At 55.6% G+C, this 18,362-nt stretch overlaps 1 protein-coding gene across 2 annotated transcripts in view; it reads right to left on the bottom strand.

Annotated features, from left to right (window-relative positions):
* Window positions 1-18,362, bottom strand: part of CD82 (CD82 molecule) — a 51,271-nt gene that overhangs the window by 24,403 nt on the left and 8,506 nt on the right. The window contains exons 2-3 of one of the 2 annotated variants that reach the window (XM_081798281.1): window positions 7,212-7,286; window positions 1,278-1,360 (exon numbers count right to left, since the gene is read on the bottom strand). In XM_081798281.1, the coding sequence (XP_081654407.1) occupies window positions 1,278-1,340 (63 nt within the window). In that variant the 5' untranslated portion in view covers window positions 1,341-1,360; window positions 7,212-7,286. The remainder of the gene's footprint in view (window positions 1-1,277; window positions 1,361-7,211; window positions 7,287-18,362) is intronic. The other variant, XM_081798282.1, reaches the window with a different exon arrangement.

Below are 18,362 nucleotides of genomic sequence, written 5' to 3' on the forward strand. Positions count from 1 at the left end.
CACTCACACATGCACACACGCTCCCCCTGCCCCATCACACACACACACATACACACACGGGCACACTCACACATACACCCCCGCTCCATCACACACGCACACATATACACACAGGCACACTCACACACGCTCCCCCGCCCCATCACACACGCACACATATACACACAGGCACACTCACGCATCACACGCTCCCTCTGCCCCATCACACACACACTCATGCACACATACACATGCACACTCACACACACATCACACGTTCCCCCTGCCCCATCACACTCATGCACACATGTGCATGCTCACATACTTACACATACACACACTCATGCACACACTCATTCATGCCCACACATGAACACTCACACACACATAACACTCTCCTCCTGTCCCATCACACACTCATGCATACACACATTCACACACTCATACACACATCACACTCTCCCCTTGCCCCATAACACACACTAATGCACACACATACATTCACATACATGCACACTCACACATGCATCACATTCTCCCCCCTGCCCCATCACACACACACACTCATACACACACACTCTCTCTCTCTCACATACACAACCACACACACGCAGGCACACACACACACACACACACACACCATCATCCTGGCAACTCGAAGCAAGAGGAGTCAGTCAGTGCCAGGCCCGAGAGGAAAATTGAGGCCCCAGGAAAACCAGCTCCAGATGTGCACCGAGCTTACATCTGGGCAGCCCCATGGCTCAAGGACGCAAGGTGGGGCCTGCCAGGGTGGGTCTGGAGAAGGGGGACCGTGTCCCCACTCTGGCCCCAAGCCTGCCTCTCTTGCACACCCTCTGGGGGGTGTGGGTACATCCCCCACAGTGGGGGTGTGGGTGGGGGTGGCAGCTGTAACAGCAAAACCTTCAGAGGGGGCACAGGAGGGCAGAGGGCCAGCAGATGGCAAGAAAGATTTCAGAGAACTCCCTGCTGATGAGTTAGGGGACACCTGGGGGCTCTTCCCCACCCATGCCCACCTCCAACCCTGACTGGCCCAGACCTCAGTGCCCCAGGAGAGGGGACAGCTGGGAGAGGCATCAGTGCTCCGCCACAGAACCAGCTGGAATGCAGGCAATCTCCTGGCTGGCCCCACACGGTTCCATTCCCAATGGTCCGTCCTCAGCCCCCACTGACTGCCCCCCAACCCCATCCCTGGCCTGGAGTCTCTGGAGGGTCTCAGCTGCGCTGCCCCAGGGAAGAGTCTCCGTGGGAGGTGGTTGGCTGGTGCTGGTCATACTTACAAAGAAGAGCAAGTTGAAGAGGAAGAGAAAGTATTTGGTGACTTTGATACAGGCTGACCCCATCCTGCCGGTCCTGGAGCTCCCTGGCAGAAAGAGAGAAGGCAGGTAGGTCAAGGCCAAGAGGAAAGGGGAACAAAGCTAACAGGCAGTCAGTGACCTGCTGGCCCCAAATCATCCCAGCACATCCTCACAGCAATCCCGGGGGAGGTACTAACACGAGGTCCCATTTTATGGCACCCTGAGGCCCAGAGAGGTTAGGTGACTGGCCCAAAGCCACACAGCTAGGAAGTGTAGGCCTACAGGCCATCTCGGTTGTTTGATGTTTGGCAGCTGGAGTCTGGACTGGCCCCTCAACCAGGCAGGGCCTGGAGAGAAATGACATAAGACCCTCACGGGCTTTGGAAATACCCAGATGGATGCTAGTCAAAGTCAGGTGGCCAGGACGTTAGCAGGTGACTGCTGGAGCCCCAGAGGTGAGACAGTGGCTTGTGGCACAGATCTGCAGCCCTGGGGCCAGGGGGCTGCTGGGGGAGACAGAGAGTTCTAGCCTCTCAGAAAAGGGACCGAGTGCTCCCTTCACCATCGCCTCACAAAGGAACAAGTATGCATTGTCGAGCATCAAACGAATAGAACATTCAACAGAACAACACTAATTAAAAAAAAATTTTCTCTCACCCCAGAGATAAAAACTGTCATCATTTTAGTAGCTAAACTTGCAGCATGTGTGTTTCACAGATGGTTTTAAACAAAACTGGGCTCTTACTATATAGAGTGATTTGTAACCTGCTTTTTTTCATTCGACAATATACTCTCTGTGTATGCTGGTAAAATGCTCTACAACATAACTTGACATGTTGCAGGGGATTCCATACTGTAGATCATTTTACATTTTGGAGGGTCGGATTCCTCCAGAAAATTCATGTATAGGCAGCATTTTACATATAATTTCTGGGGGTTCAGAGGCCCCTTTAAGCCCATTCAGGAGCCCCCAAGGATCCTAGGGTTAAAGTCCCAGATACAGATATATCACAACGCATGTAATCAATACTCTATGATTAGACACACGGCTGTTGCCAATTTTTCACTGTCATTCTGGGTGATACACTCATGCTTTTGAAACAGAGCAAACCATGCTGGAGGGCACTGGTGTGTCTCTCCACACTGATGGACCCCAAGCCAGGGCAGGACTCAGGGAGGAAGAGGGAAGCTTGCTGCCTTCACCCCCTCCCCAAAGCCATACAATCCAGGAATGACAGCAACCAGCTCTCAGGCCCTCAGGGGTGACAGGACCAGTGCCGGGCAGCTGGGGCCAGGACAGCTGCATGGGACAGCTGGGCTTGGGGGCAGGGAAGCAGGCATAGGGCCCAGTCCTGTTCCCACAGGCCCTATGCGGGAGGGGACAGGGGGAGCAGGCCACAGAGCAGAGGGAAGGAGGGCTGAGGGGTAGGCTTCACCCCTTCCTCTTCCTCCAAGGGTAAAAGGCAGTCCTAAGCCTTGTGAATATCCCCTATCCATAAGGAGGTCCCCTCTGCCTTTTCTGGAAATAATCACATTCGATCATCCTTGCCAGGGAGAGCTCAGCTTTGACTTTCTATACCTCCAAGGAGAGGGGAGGGGGCTCAAGGGGGAGGGTTCACTACCTCCCAGGGGGTCCAGTGTGGTGTTCTGACATCTCAATTCGAGAGAATTTTCTCCAGCTGCCTTGCTGTGGGTCAGATTGGGGCACAACATGAAGCCAAAGCTGTCCAAAGAAGGAAAAGGCTGTCTGGGTGGTAATGAGCACCCCATCGCAAGTGGCATGGAAGCCAGGTGTGAGTAAACACTTTCGGGGATTCAACTGCTACATGGGGAGTTTAGACTGCGTTTAGACGCCACCAGCGTCCAAGGCTTGGGTCTGAGAAATGCAGGGACAACAGGGACTCAGGAGCCAGGGAAGTCTGGCCTCGGTAAGTCTACCTGGGAACTACCTCAGACCCAGGGTGGGGCAAACAAGGGCTCCCCTGCGTCAGGAGTTCTAGAGATCTGCGATCCCGGATCCAGGCTGGCCTGAGGGAGCCCTGCAGCGGATGGTCCACATAAAGGAGCGTTACTGGTCTCCTCCCCACAGCGCTCGACAGACCAGAGGCTCTGCGCAAACTTGCGCAGAAGAGAAGAGCAGCAGAGGAAAGATTCTCGCGTGGCGGTGGCACGTTTTTCATTCCTACCTGGGCCTGCTTGCCCGGCTGGGTCTCCTCCCAGTAAGTGACCCAGGCTGAACCCCAAGCAGTCTACAGAAAGGTCACCCCTTTACTGGAAGAACCTCACTGACTGCGCTTTAGCGGCAGCCGAGGGCCTGAGCGGCGTGCGCCGGGTTCTTGTGCAATTGGAAAAGTACGCAAACGGTCTTTGGCAACCGTTGCCTGCTTCTAGAGAGTACCGGAAGGGAGTTTCTACATGTTCCGCTCCCACATCCTCTGCTCAGGCTGGCCCGCCAGGGCAGCCTCACAGGTTTGGGGGTGCTCAGAAACGGGCAGTCTGTGGACGAGAGCGATTTCTGGGCCCGCTGAGTGAGGAGCAGCTGCCAGCGAATGGCAGTGACTCCAGGAGGCCACCAGCATGTGTCATCCCCTTCAATCCTCCTGTGCCCAAGAGGTGAGCGAGGTATTCCCATCCCTGGGGGCTAAGGCTCACAGAGGTGAAGGAACTCATCCAAGGCACACAGCCGGCAAGCAGGGGTGGGCTCCAGAGCCCAAGATCTGTCCACTGTGAAGTGTGTCCTTCCAGAGGGTGGCTTCAAGGGTATGAAGGGACCTGTGGGGATGGCTGGGATTCCCAGGTAGGCAAGGAGGAGGCAGAGGCTGCTGAGCTGGTATTCCCTGATGCTCCAGACTCTGAGCAACCTCGCTGGTCTCAGGCACTCGCACAAATTGTACCAGGCATTGGGCGAAGCCCTTCAGTGTCCTATGAGCAAACTAAGGCACAGAGGGGTGAAGGAGCTTGCCCCAGATCACTAGTACATGGGCCAGCAAGGACAGAATCCAGGCCGTGTAGCCCCTCGGGCCCCCCCATTCCTCTCCAAGAGGCAGCTGGGTGAGCTCAGATGCTAGAACAGGAGCCAGGCAGCCCCATGACTGGCAGGCCGTTTGGCCAAACCAGGCAGGCCCAGAGGCTACCTGGGAATCACCTGGGGGAGGAGAAGGTGTTGAGCACCAGAGCCTGGGGTGGTGGCTCCAGGGCATGCTGGCCAACACCCAAGGATGCAAAGTCTCTCTTCCCTCCAAGTACAGACGTTTCCCTCTCACAGCAACATGGAGCAAAAGATGGGCAGTTCCAAGAAGCCCAGGGGGTCAGCTCAGGCTGAGAACATGCCCAAGTCACACCATGATGGGGTGTGGCATCAACTTCAGGGAACCCCCCACCAAAGTTGGATTCAGAGGGCCTGGGAGGATCTGAGCCTCAGTCTTCTCATCTATGAGATGGGAATAAGGGCTGGTATAGGGCAGGGGGTGGCCAACTGGATCTGTAAATCAAATCCAACCCACCACCCGTTTTTTGTACAACTTGTGAGCCAAGAACAGATTTCACATTTTTAAATAGTTGGAAAAAAATAAAAAGAAGGTTTTGTAGCCCAGGAAAGTCACACTTTCATGGCCCTAATTTAAGTTGCCACACCCCCTGGCTTATGTCTTGTCCCCCGGCTGCTCCCACATTAAGGCAGTAGAGTGGACGTTACGACAGAGGCCACTGGGCCCACAAAGCCTAGAACATCTACTCCCTGGCCCATTCTGGAACAAGTTTGCCAGCCCCCAGTGCAGGGGATCCAATGACGTACACCCATGTGTCTGTAAGAAGCAGCAAGGGTCAGGACCACCGTTAGTTTGAGATCTCGGGGGGCGAGCAAACTGGTGGCAAGAACTGAATGTAAGGAACTGCAGTCGGGAGACAGAAGACAAAGGACCCCCGGAGAAGGGGTCAAATACTGGCCCTGCCAGCACATGGCCCCAGGGAAGGGCCTTGCAGGTCCCCGATCTCTTCACCTGTAGAGTGAGGGTCCTAACTGAACCCGCCGCTACAAACAGAGTGAGGTCGGTGGCCGGTACGGTCGGGGCACAGTGGCCAGAGCTGGGGCAGGCCTTTCTCAGCACTTGTGGAACAAGTAAGGGGTGAGGGTTTCATCCGCAGATGAAATTAAACAAAGGGAATGTCCCCCGGTGTTATGCTTCCAGGTATACACTTTCTGTAAACACTGGAGGGTCTGCCCCTGCTTCCCTGCAAGCTATACAGACCGCCAACAACACAAGGGAATGACACACATGCACATCTGATTAGAAAATTCCAGAGCAGCCACTGGTACCTGTCTGAGCAAGAGGAAGGAGGTTCTGATTTTATGTTATACTTTATAGCCAATAAATTGACCATTTCTAAGCAGCTACAATTTAAATTGACCAAATATATAATTTTACGCCAAATCAATTCATACAATGAAATTACTGCGCTGATATTTTACTAACTCCCACTCATCCCTCAAGACTGACTTCAGAGATCACCTCCAGGAAGCCTCCTACTCCAGCCAGTCTTGTCTCTACCACCATCGTCACCCTGGCTGGTCCTGCCAACACGCTTTGGTTAGCCATGCTCCCTCTCTGCTTCCTTCCAATAGCTTTGGGATACTGGATCAGTTCCCAGAACAGACTCAGGCATTAGACTGCCTGGATATGAATGTAATTCTCTCACCTCCTAGCTGTGTGACCTCGGGCAAATGACTTAACCTCTCTGAGCCTCACCTTACTCATTTGTGAGAGGAGGAAAATAAAACCTATTTGGAAGATTTGTCCAGAGGTTAAATTAGATAATGTGGATAAAATGCCTGGCATGTGGTAGCCTTTCAATAAATGGAGGTTACTATTCTAATCCCCGATGCTATACAGTAATTCTCTACTTAACTGTCCCATTCTCCCCAGTGAAACGTGATACCTTGACAGGAAAGACTATGTATTCTTTACAAGAACAAAGAAGGCTCCCAGCAAATGTTGCCTAATGAAAGATGGGATGGTGGCTGGATGGAGTGATGGATGGAGCGATGGCTGGATGGAGGGATGATGGGCAGATGGATGGAGGGATGGAGGAATGAATGGATGGAGAATGAAGAGATACAGGAATGGAGGGGTGGAACGATGGCTGGATGGAGGTATGATAGACGGATGGAGGGATGGAGGAATGAATGGATGGTGAATGAAGAGATAGAGGAATGGAAGGGTGGAGCGATGGCTGGATGGAGGGATGATGGGCAGATGGATGGAGGGATGGAGGAATGAATGGATGGAGAATGAAGAGACAGAGGAATGGAAGGGTGGAACGATGGCTGGATGGAGGGATGGGTGGACAGGAGAATGGAGAGATGGAGAGATGCAGGGATGGAGGGGTGAAGGGAGGAGGGACTTCCACATAAAACACCAGGACTTTCATACACTCAGCCACCTGAAAGGGGCCTGATACCCACTGCCCCTGAGTCAGCTGAAACTATTTTCAGGCCTCTTCTGTCCTCACCCAAGGGGTGGGGTGGGGGGGTTGTGGGGTGAGCACCCTGAGCCAGCTCTGACTGCCAGGACCTGCTGCCAAGGCTCCTTTACCTTCCCAGAAGCCCCTGAGTACAGGATGCGGGACTGGGGAAGAGCCAGTGCCTTCAAGAGAACCCCTTGTCTGTGCTGGGCACCTGTGAATTTGCACCTGTAGGCTAGGAGGATTGGTTTGTTCCTCCCCTGAGGATGGGGTAGGAGCCCTCCAGCCTGATCCTGGAACCTGCACGTCTCCAGACAGCCTGGGAGAAGGGAGTTAGGTGATGGCAAGGTACCTGCAGGCCCTGGGTAGGGAGGTGCAGGCTCAGTCCCTGCTCCGGCAGAACACGAGGGACGAGACCTGGCCCGGTGACCGCCCTCCCTGGGCCTGCCACCTCACCTGTCCAATGACGGGCTGGGACCAGAGCAGCGTTTTCGGGAGTGGCTCCTCAGATTAGGAATCCTAGAAGATGCCCTGTTGAGAACAGAAGGTTTTGCTGTCACCCGGTCTGTGGAGTGCCACTTCTCGCCAAGAGCCACCCACACGTCAGGCCATTCACCTCTCCAAGATGCCCAGCAGCAGCACTGCTGAGCTGAAGCCATTTTTCACTTAACAGCCCTCAACACCACATGGAGCTCCTCTTAGGAAACGCCAGACCAGAGGCTCTCGAGGGTACCTGGGGGGCTGGTGCTAAGCATTCTAAGTGCTGCAGGGTTCCTGGCGGGGGAGGGGTGGGGGATGGCCCAGACCAAACACCTAGGAGCCACGCTCTCCCTCCTCCCTCTCATCCCACAGCCCAAAAGTGTCTCCTCCAGTCCGGCACCTCGCCCAGCCAAATCTCACCTCCCGCCTGGCCCAGGGCAGCTCCCTACTGGTCACGAGTTCCACTCCCGTCCTCCCCAGTCCCTTATCCACACTGCAGGAAGGGGTTTGAAAACTGTAAGCCAGACCTTGTCACTCCCCTGCCTACAACCATGTAACCATGATGTAGCCAACAGGTTTCCTATAAAATCCAGGCTCCTATGGAACCGACGGAGCCCTGCCTGGATTGCCCTGCCCCTCCTCTGTCCTCAGCACTCCCACCCTCCTCATACACACACTCATTCCTAAGGCCACTCTTTTCTGTGGTTCCAGTACCCCAGGCCCTTGCCCAGCTCAGCGCCTCTGCCCTGGCGGTCCCCTCAAAGCCCTCTGCTGGCTCCTAAGGCCCTTCCCATAGGCCAAGTTCCCTCCTCCCAGAGGCCTTCCCCAAATGCGGAATCTACACAGCAGGCCTCGCCTCCAACTGCACAGTAGAATCGAAGCCTGCCAACACCCAGCCCTCTGTCCCTGCCCCGACCAAGTCATCAGAATCCTGGGGAGGGGGGGGGTTCCTCTGCCAACTGTAAGGAACAGCACCTTTGACATGGGGAGGCCGGGGGGTGGGGGCGCCTGTCACATGGCCCACTCACTGCAGATAGCTCATTGGTTCACGAGTGCATCTAGAGCCCCATGAGAACTTGACTCCTTCAGGGGAGGGCCATGTCTGTCTCATTTGCCCTGGATCCCAGAGCCTAGAGCAGTGCCAAGCACGTGCTAAGCACACGATATGTTTTTGCAGAAAGAAGGAACCGCAAGGAGGTGTCTGGGGAGGTCAGGAAAGATTTCTTTGATCCTGCAACTGGAGGTTTCCAGTCCTTAAAAATGACATTGTTGGTTTATGGGAAGGGGTGGTTGCTTACTCCCAAGAATGGATTTTGATCTCCTCTGGGTCAGAAAAGCTGGTGGGAGCTGCGGACCCTCTCCCCAGATGCAGAGAGGCAGGCACATGCGTCCGTTGGGTTTCAGGGGGTCACCAACCCTGGAAAGCCAAGAGGTTCCTCCTTCCCCCATTTGCCTTTGAGTAGTGGTCCCCAATCTCGGCTATAGGTCAGAGTTACCCTGGGAGTTATACAACTTGCCCCTGCCCCGGGCCCCCTCCGAGAGATCCTGATTAAATTGGCATTAGAATCTTTTTAAGTTTTTAAGTTTTCCAGAAGATTCTAACGTGTTGAGACCCACTGCCATAGGCCATAGGCCCGGCCGCTAGCATGGCCTGGCCCCTCTGCTCCGAGGGGGAGGCAGGCGGGCCTGGGGTCCCTGGGGCAGCAGAGCCTGGCTGGAGAGAATCTCACATGAAGCTCCCTGCACCTCTGCTCCTTCCTCAACTTCCTGGAGGCTCACAGCCTCCGGAGTTATTTACTCCAGGAGCAATATCCACTCTGCAGAAGACCTTCGAGATCACTGCATCTCTCAGAGGGGATGGCAAGAACAAGAGCCTGCAAGTCACACAGCAAGATCAGGGCCAAGCACACCGCGGAGGACTTGGCCATCCCCAGTGCACCTGCCGCCCTGCCCTGGCTCAGCGGGCCTTCCTCCTGCACAGACAGAGGGTCACACAGCAACCTTTGCTCCCCACCCCCGGAGCTGCCAGAGCGGCCGCATAACCTTGAGAGGCATTGCGGAGCTGCCTCTTTCTCAGCAGATGGGGATACTAACCCACCCACCCTGTACAGGTATGAAGAGGAACCACGATCAGGCTAGGGCATAGTAGGGCTCAATCCACGCTGGGCACTCTGGCCACTCCTCCCATTCTCCCTGCCTGAAGATGCCAAATCTGCCACATCTTTACCAGCTGTGTGGCCTTGAGCAATCACTTCATCATGGTGCCTCAGCTTCCCCACCTGTAAAATGGACTTACTAAGGGATTATGGCAAGGCTTATGTGAGCTTGTCTCTGCAAAGTGCCTGGCACCCAGGAAATGTCAAATAATTGCTACCAATTGCAATAATGACAATTACTATCCAGAAGTTGTTGCCTTTCTGACCAACAGTCCAAAGCCCTCAGGGGGGTGAGGGGGGGCTTGATTCAGTCTCCAAATGTATATGCCTGGCCTGGAGGCCTCCATGCCAGAGGGTGAGGACTGACACTCCCCGGCAAGAGGGTGGGGGTTAAGCAGGGCAGGGCTGGGCCAGAGGGTAGGGATTAAGCAGGGTGGGGCTGGGCGGCCTAAGGAGCAGGGCCTGTGCCCTGCACATGGGCGGAGCCTCTGTCTCTGAGCCCCTAGCTGTGTCTCAGGGGCCTGCCTGAGGCCTGGAGGTCCAGCCAGTTTGGTGAGTTGACGACTGATCTCACCGCGTGGGCTCAGCTGGCCTGCTCGGGCAGAAAGTGGAATGAGAAAGCCTGGCCTGGATGTTCTGCTCTGGAAGCCCGCCTATCTGGGGGCTCTGCACCTGCAAGCTGGTCCTTAGCCACTCAGCTCGCCAGGTCTCTGGACTTTGTCCCGGTCATCCATAAAAAGAGGCTGGCCACAGGTGGCTGTGTTTGTTTTCACGTGTGACAGGTGATACGTTTCCTGAAACCTCAGCTAGCTCCAGGGGCTGGCTTTTTGACCTCTTCACGATCTTATTTTTCATTCTCGGCTTTTAGTGTTGTTGTTCTTGTTAAAACAGGAAAGAAAAGAAAAAGTAAAAGGCTGTTTCCCTGGGCGACAGGAAAATCACGAGGCCATAGAACATGATTAGGCTCAAGTTTCCTTCAAGACCTAGGTTTGAATCCCAGCTCTGCTTCCGACTAGCTGTGTGTCCTTGAGCAAGGGAGTTACTGATTCTCTCTGAGCCCCAAATCTCATCTCTAACACGGGGGCACCACCTCTGCCGCCCTGGGTCAGAAGACCACTCACCCAGATCAGACCCTCCCAGGAATCCCAGGATGTTGAAGCCCCAAGCCCTGCTGTTTGTCTTACAGATGCAGAACCCGGAGCCCGGTGAGAAACAGCTCCTGCCACACGATCCCACTAGCCCGGGGGACAGGCTCTGGTTCTCCTGAGGACCTTAATACCTAAAGCTGGAACTGACTTCTGGCATTTGAGGGAAGGCGGCCAGGAGTACCACAGGAACGTAGGCAGCAGCTTCCCCCACCCCCCGGCCAGACTGTGACAGAGGGGGTAACAGCACCTTATAGTTTCTATCACACCGTTCCCACTGTCTCTTATCTAATCTCTGTAACAACCCCCCTCCCCAAGATATTGTTATCCCCATTTAACAAATAAAGAAACTGAGACTCAGAGGTTCAGTGACTTGCCTAAGGCCACACAAGTAAGTGGCTAAGCCCTGATTAAAATTCAGCTCTGACTTGAGACCAGAGCTACCCCCTGCAACCACCACCACTCTGTGAGGTGGAGAGCGGGACTTCAACATCCCTGTTTTATAAGCAGGATCTCCGGGGCTCAGGAAGGTGGAGGTACCTGCCCTCATCACGTGGCAGATGGGGGCCCAGCTGAGCTTTGTGTCCTCCCAGACTCTCTGACTCTGGAGTCCAGTGTCCTGCCCACTTTGTGATCCTGCTCCCCACCGCCGAGCATCCTCACACGGGGGTCACTGAAGCCCGGCGCTAGAGGGGCAGTTCCTGGGTCCCGAGCTCATGGAATCAGAGCAACCAGGGATGGGGCCAGGCCTTTGCAGGCTTCACGTACAAGCGTTTCAGAACCCAGACCCCACGCGAGCCGGCGGGGACAGTGATGGTTGGGCAGGGTCAGGCTGAAACACCAGGACACAAACCTGGGCCTGACTGGCACAGACAACCCGAAAGGGGGTAGCATGCCCCACCCCAGAATGGCCCATGGGTCAGAAGACCTGAGGGGCTGTCCTCCGAGGGGCTCCCAAGTGGCCACTTCTACTCAAGAGATTCTGTCCTGAGCCAAGCCCACTGCAGTGCGTGGAATCCCCACTCCAGGCAGGCCCTGCGCTGGACACGGGAACAGGATGAATGAAGCCCATGCATCCCTGCCCTCAGTGCCCCGTCTGGAGGGACAGAGCCATGCAAGTGAGCAAGTACACACCAACATCACCTGCAAGCAGCACCCAGCCTCCCGCTCTCCCTCTGAGGGACAAGACAGGCACTTTAGAACATAGTCTCCGGTACGGAACAGGAACAAAAGCTAATGCTTTTGTAGTTACTACTTGCCAGAGATTGTGCTGGGCGCTTCATGTGGCTCGCTTTCATCCTCACAATGGCCCGACGAGGTGACGACTGCTTTGAACTCCAGTTTATGGGTGAAGAAAGTGAGGCTCAGGGTGGGAAAGAGACTTGCCCAAGGTCACACAGACCGTAAAGCTGGGAGTTGAACCCCACCAGTCCGACCCTCTGCTGTCACGCTACGCTGCCCGCAGGAACCAATTTATAAATGATAGGGCACTAAAATAGCCTCACCAAGGCCCGACCTACATTCACTGGGTTTTACAGCCCAGCCTCTGAACCCAACCAACTGAGGACATTCCGGAACCACACAAGGCACCAGGGACCAGCTTGCACACCCAACACAGAGCCTGGCGGCAGGTGGTTAACAAAGGGCTAACCTCTGGGCCAGGCCTGGGGTTCCTAAGAGACTGAGGCTGGGCGCTAAGTGTGGGCCCCAGGGAGGCAATTAGGGAGAAGGAAGGGGACTCTAACCAGGGACCCCACATGGCATCAGGCAGGCTCTTCAGTCACAGCATCCTCTCCCGAGGCACTGGGTTCGGGAAGAAAGAGAACGGGCAGCTGAGATGCCACCTCCTACAAGCAGTCTTCCCAGAAGTCCCTCCCGGAGCACTGTCTGGTAGCCCTAATTCTCTTGGCGTGGGTAGTGAGGGTGGGCATCAGACAAACGTGGGGTCAACCCTGGCTCTGTCACCCCCGTTACTTGACTTTTCTGAGCCTCAGCTCCCTCATCTGTAAAATGGGCTAATACTTCCTACTTCCCAAGGCTATAGTTCTCAGCACCCCAAGGCCTGAGAGCCATTTTGGCTCTAGGGATATTTGACGGGAAGAGTGAGGGACAGAGTCAGAGAGGGCAGATGAGTGAGACACAGTACAGGAAGAGTGGGGCACACATGGGTATAGGGAGGGACTCTCTCCCTCTCATGGGTCCTTGGGTGAAAACAGAAAAGATGGGGCCAAGGGTGGAGGGCAGGAGCAGGTCTCTAAGTCCAAGAGCAGGGAAAAGGGGGTCTTCCTGGCTGGGACCCAGCTAAAGCAGCTCAGCCCAGGCGAGAAGAAAAGGGCAGGGTTCTCTAGGGTCTCACACTCTCTCCTTCAGTGCTTCCCCCCCACCTGCCTCTTCCCTTCTGTATATGTCCCTGCCTCTGCCAGTGGCTTCTTCTGAGCCTTGCCCTTGACCCTGTCACTCCCTGTGTCCAAGACCAGCTCTCAAGTCTCCTCCTCTTGCACCCTGAGAGTGCCTGATATCTGGAATGTCCCAGGGCAACCTGGCCAGCACACGGGCCCCTGGCTCCAGCCTAGCCAGCCTTCCCCACGGCAGGAACCCAGCTCCAGGGAGGAGTGGCCTGGAGAAATCCATTTCCACAGTTGGCTGTAGGCATCTGGGGCCTCTGAGACTGGGATAAAGGGCAGCACCTCCCATATGGCAAGTAGAGCCCAAGCCCTAGGGTGGGCCGCCAGCTCAGACACCTGACAGCTGGGGCACGGCCCATTAGGGCTCCATCCCAAGGGAGATAGGGCCCCGGGCCTGTCAGGTCCTCTGGGATTGCCCAGCAGCAGGGCCTGGGCAGGCTCAGCCAGGGTGGTCTTGGGCCTCGGCACCTCTGGAGGCGTTCTGGCTTCAGAGGTATTTGGAGGGCAGGTAGAGGTAGACTGGTGGGCGATGTTGTTGGGCAGGGAGTAAAAGAGAAGCAGGAGAGGGCAGAGACCCAGAGGTAAGGAAAGAGAGACAGAGAATGACAGGGGCAGGGGATAGAGATAGATCCCAGGTGAAGGGAGCCTCCTGGGCATCCACGACTCCAATCCACAGGCCTCAGGCCCTCTCTGGTCTGCATAGGAAGGCCCCAGGGGAGCCTAAGGCAAAACCCACCCAGGCACGCAGGCCCTGCTAACCCAGACTGGATCCCACCCTGAGAGCCAGCCCAGCTCCGCCTCCCCCATGCTCACCCCTCACCTTCTTCTGTAGCCAAGAGCCCGCCTTCCCTGTGGCCTCCCTGAGAGACTGGCGCCCTCCCGTTCTTACCCACCCTGTCCTCCCCCCACCAGCCATCAACAATGGCCCATCCCCTCCCCAGTATATTCTCCTCAGCCTTGGCCTCCCCCAGATTCTGCGAGCACCAGGCAGAGCCACGGGTGGAAAGTGCACCCCCCTGAGATCCCCCTTCTGAGCAGGCTGGGTCTGTATCACCCAAAGGGGCACTGGAGCTACTCAGAGACCCCTCCGATTGCTGAAGCCGGCAGAGGACTTGACCGCAGCCCAAATGAGCAGCCAGGTCCCAAACAGCCCCATGGGGTCCCCTAACTTGAGCCCTCGGGGCGCTGGGGAGGTGGAAGAAGAAAGGAACAGAGCCCAGCTTGCTCTACTCCCTAATCACTGCCCTTCCCTAAACCTTAGTTTCCCAATCTGTGCAATGGGGCAGGCCCTGTGCCAGCTCCTAGATCTCCTGAGGCGGGCATCTAGGACCCTTTACCCTGGAGACCTCAGGGTCTGCCATTTCCACCTCCTCTGAACCCACCTCCCACCCCCAGGTGCTGGGGCATGCCTTTGCAAGGTAAAATATAGCCAAGAATGTGAGCACGGCTGAGAGGCGGGGAACGGGGGTGGCTGGCAAGGTCGTGAGTCCCAGCAGTGGGCCTTGGCAAGCCCCCTTCCCTCGCTGGGATGACAACAGTTCGTTCCTACCTTACAGGGAGGTGGGAGATTTGAGGAATAAAAATGCTCAAGCACAATAAAGGGAAGCATGTGATTATTATCACCATGAGAAGGTTCTGGGCCACGGGGAACTGGGAGGAGGGGTGCACAGACAGACAGAAAGGAAAGGTGCCTGGCACTACAGGAAAGAGCCTGTGTCCCCAGTGGGCCCCAGGGGCCAGGCATGGCATTCCAAGAGTTCTCATCGTAGGACCTGCAGTGACACCACCTTGGTCTCAGACAGTTAGCTAGGGCCTCAGGTCTGGCCCCCCAGATGTGCTGCTTCCCCCAGGCGACCCAGAACACCAGGACCAGAGCCAAGAGCTTAATGGCCAGAGAGAGAGAGGGGACTGTTTGTGTTGCGGTAGGAAAAACAGATGTATAAGTCAACCACTGCGGGCTGGACCCAAAGCTCCTGGGAGGCAGCACTCAGGGCTTCAGGCCACCGGGATTCCTACCCCTACCCTACCAGGAAGCCTCTGGAAGGATCCCAAGAACACAGAAGGTAGGAGTATCGCCCTTCTACAGATCGGGAAACTGAGACTCAGGGAGGTACTATGCCCAGGGTCACAACTTGGAACTAGCAGAGCCTGATTAAACCCATTTGTTGCAGCTGATTCTGTCCCTCTGCCCAATCTGTCCCCTTTTATCAGCCTAGAATACCCCCCAGGCTAGAGCAGATACAACGCAGGCCTCAGACCAAGGCCCAACCAGACACCTGCTCTAGGGTGTTAGGTGGGTGGAGGCGGAATGAAGCCTGAGCTGATTGCAGGAGAGGGGAGGGACAGGCATTTCCTGAGCTCCTCGAACCCACCAGACGTCAGTGGTAGGTGTTTTGCACACTTTATCTCACGCAAGCCTCACAAGTGGTCAGTGAGGAAAGTAGCGTTCTTATTTTTAGGAGACGGAAGCCGGAGGTCAGAGAAGATAGGGGCCTTGCTCGAGGTCACAAAGTGTGAAAGCCACAGGTCTGAGGCCGACCCTGAGGGGTCAGCCATCCCCAGCCCACACAGACCCAGCACCCTGAGCCCTGCCAGCCTGGTGGACCCTTGTGGGGCTCAGACCCACAGCAGCCACAGCCCCTGCTCTCACAGCCTTGGTGGGGGAATTAACTAACCCAGGTAACTAGATTACCAGCTGGACGGAACCCAAGACAGCTGAGTTGGCTTGGCCAGCGCACCATGGCTGGCCCCAGGGAAGATGGTAGCCAGAGCCAGGCCTCAAAGAATGAGGAAGACTCAGGTCAGGGGCCAGGGGAGGAGGGGAGGGCATTCAGCCGGAGCTGTGGGGCCCGGGCACCCCGGTCTGGGAGTCTGGAAAATTCTATACTGTGCAGGAGTACAGGAGGGCAGACACAAGCCCCAGGGGAAGCCAGGGGCTGAGGTAGGAGGGGTAGCTGGGCCTGACCCCACCTCCCTGGGCATTTGGGGCCCACCACCAGGGGCCCCAAATGCCCAAGCAGGAGCCAGTAACAGGGACAGCCTGAACATCCTATCTTCCCTCCACAGGTTCCTGGCCCAGAGCGAGGATCCCAGTCTAGTCCTTTCATGGAGCCCCTTGCACCCAAAACCCACCAGCCGAACTAAGAGCCCTGGGACCTCCAATGCTGAGGCTGAGAATAGAGAGAAGGCCAGAGTTCTCCCTCCTTGCTAAGGAGGCAGCTTGGGGCGAAGGGCCAGGCTCAGGACAAGGAACAAAGGCAATAGGGGGTCAAGTCCTGGCTCCAGCACCTCCTTAGCTATAGGATCCTGGGCATGTCACCCATAGCCTGTCATTATCTGTAAAATGGGCTCAGAAATAATACCTCGCTGCCTACTTCACAAGGTGTGCAGAGGCCTGTGGGAAAAAGTACGTGAGAAAATGTCCACGGCTAAAAGCTATAAAGCATAAGGTATCATTAGCAGAAATGAGAACTCCAACACCCTGAGGAGGGGAGTGACTTCCCCAAGGTCACACACCCAGGTGGCAGCAGAATACCATTTGACCTGGGTCTCCTGATGGCTAGGCCAGCGCCCTCCCACAGCAAGACTCGGAATCCCAGGGCAGCTGCGCCCCTCTGGCTGACCCTCTTTGATAGGCTGCATCCCCCCCCCCATTCCAGCTCCTTTGGTCCAGGACCTGCTGCCACTCTAGACCAGGGAGTTTGGGAATGGAAACCTGGCTCTGTGCCCTTCAGCTGTGACTTTGGGCAAGTTGCTACAGCCCTGGGACCCTCCATGTCCTCATCTGTAAAATAGGGGCAGCTGGGTGACTGAGGCCATGGCTGCCAAGTGCCCAGGGCAGGGCCTGGCACCTTAGATGCCCCATAGATGAGGGCTCTCTCCTCTTCCCCTTGTGCCTGCCAGACAACAGCCAGGCTTAGGCACACATTTCCACGGCTTCCCAGAAAAATGCCCTGAACAATAACTGGGAACATAAATGGGCTGGAGAACACTAGATCTTAGAAGAAGGTCACGTTACTGAATGGCTAGTGGGCGGGGGGTGGGGGCGGGAATAAAAAGTAGAGCAAGACCCTGGCTCAGAGACAGTGTGGGGGAACCTGCCTTCCAGCCCCCTCACTTGAGGTCCCCTGGGGCTGGCACAGTGTTCAGGAAAGGCATCTCTGCCCCCGCACCAGACCCGCCGGACGGAAGCCCAGAGTGTGTGATAGAGTTCGGGGGGAGGAGGGGTGTTGACGGGGAGCAGGGAGAGATGATAAGGCTGGGGTTCCTGTACTGGTGCTCCTGATGGCTTTCAGGGCCGCCTTGAACATATTAGGTTGCCTGTCAGAGCCTCAGTTTTCCTTTCTGTAAAATGGGGATGGTGATAAGCATCTTATCCTCTTGCACATAAATATATAACAGCACATACTGGAAAAGGTGATGAGGTGGAGGCAAGGGAAGGTGAGTTTAGGCCTCACGCAAGCCTTTACCAAACGAGACAGGGTTCCTACTGTGAACAGCACTGGGAGCTGAGATTCACCACACAGCCTCCCCTGCGCCATTCCACGACTCCACTGGTTCCCCCATTGTAGTTCCCAGACCAGCAGCAACAGCGTCTCCTAGAAACCTATAAGCCATGCACATTCCCGGGCTGTACCCCAGACCAATGGAATCAGAAACCTGAGGGGTATTATCTGTGCTTTAAACCCTCCAGGAGACTCTGCCCTTATGTCAGAGTTTGAGAACCACTGCCCCACTCCATGACCCACCTCCTACTCCAGACTTCTCCCACGGACTCATCTTCCCATTCCCTGGCTCCCAGAAGACTGTTGAGAAGGAAGGAGTAACCATGGAGAAAGGTCATTAAATAGCAAAGAGATCTCATAATTAGTTAATGACACCACAGTCTCCTGGAAGGGAGACAGGAGGAGGGTCAAAAGTCAGAATCTAGTTGAAGAGGAAAAGCTCCCCATATCTGTCTTTCTCCTTCTGTCTTACTCCCCTCAACACACACACGCACCCCAAGCACCGGCCCCCTTCCTTCCATGCGCTTGCCACCTGGCACCTAGGGACACAGTGCCCTCTCTCCCTAGTGGGGCTGGAGCTACGTTTGGGGTACATTCTGGTGGGTATAGGGGAAAGGGTTTTTCCCTGAGAACTGGTCCTCAGACCATGAGTTTAAAAACCACCTGACTGGAAAGCCTCTTCCAGAAATTCACTCCATGGAGAGTATTAGAATGTGAGCACGAGATACATGTCTGGACAAGGCAGTCACTCTAGCAATGTGGAAGCTAATGAAAAATTCAAAATGGTCTAAATGTGCAACAGCAGGAGAATGCCAAACTGGGTCATGGTGGATCCACAAAGTGTGATACTACGGGGCTGGGAAACACACCGAGGAAGAATACTGAATAACATGGAACAGTCCTCCCTCTACAATGT

This window comes from Leptonychotes weddellii, chromosome 11 (assembly GCF_054177405.1).
Source record: "Leptonychotes weddellii isolate Sample4059 chromosome 11, ASM5417740v2, whole genome shotgun sequence".
Classification (NCBI taxonomy): Eukaryota; Metazoa; Chordata; class Mammalia; order Carnivora; family Phocidae; genus Leptonychotes; species Leptonychotes weddellii.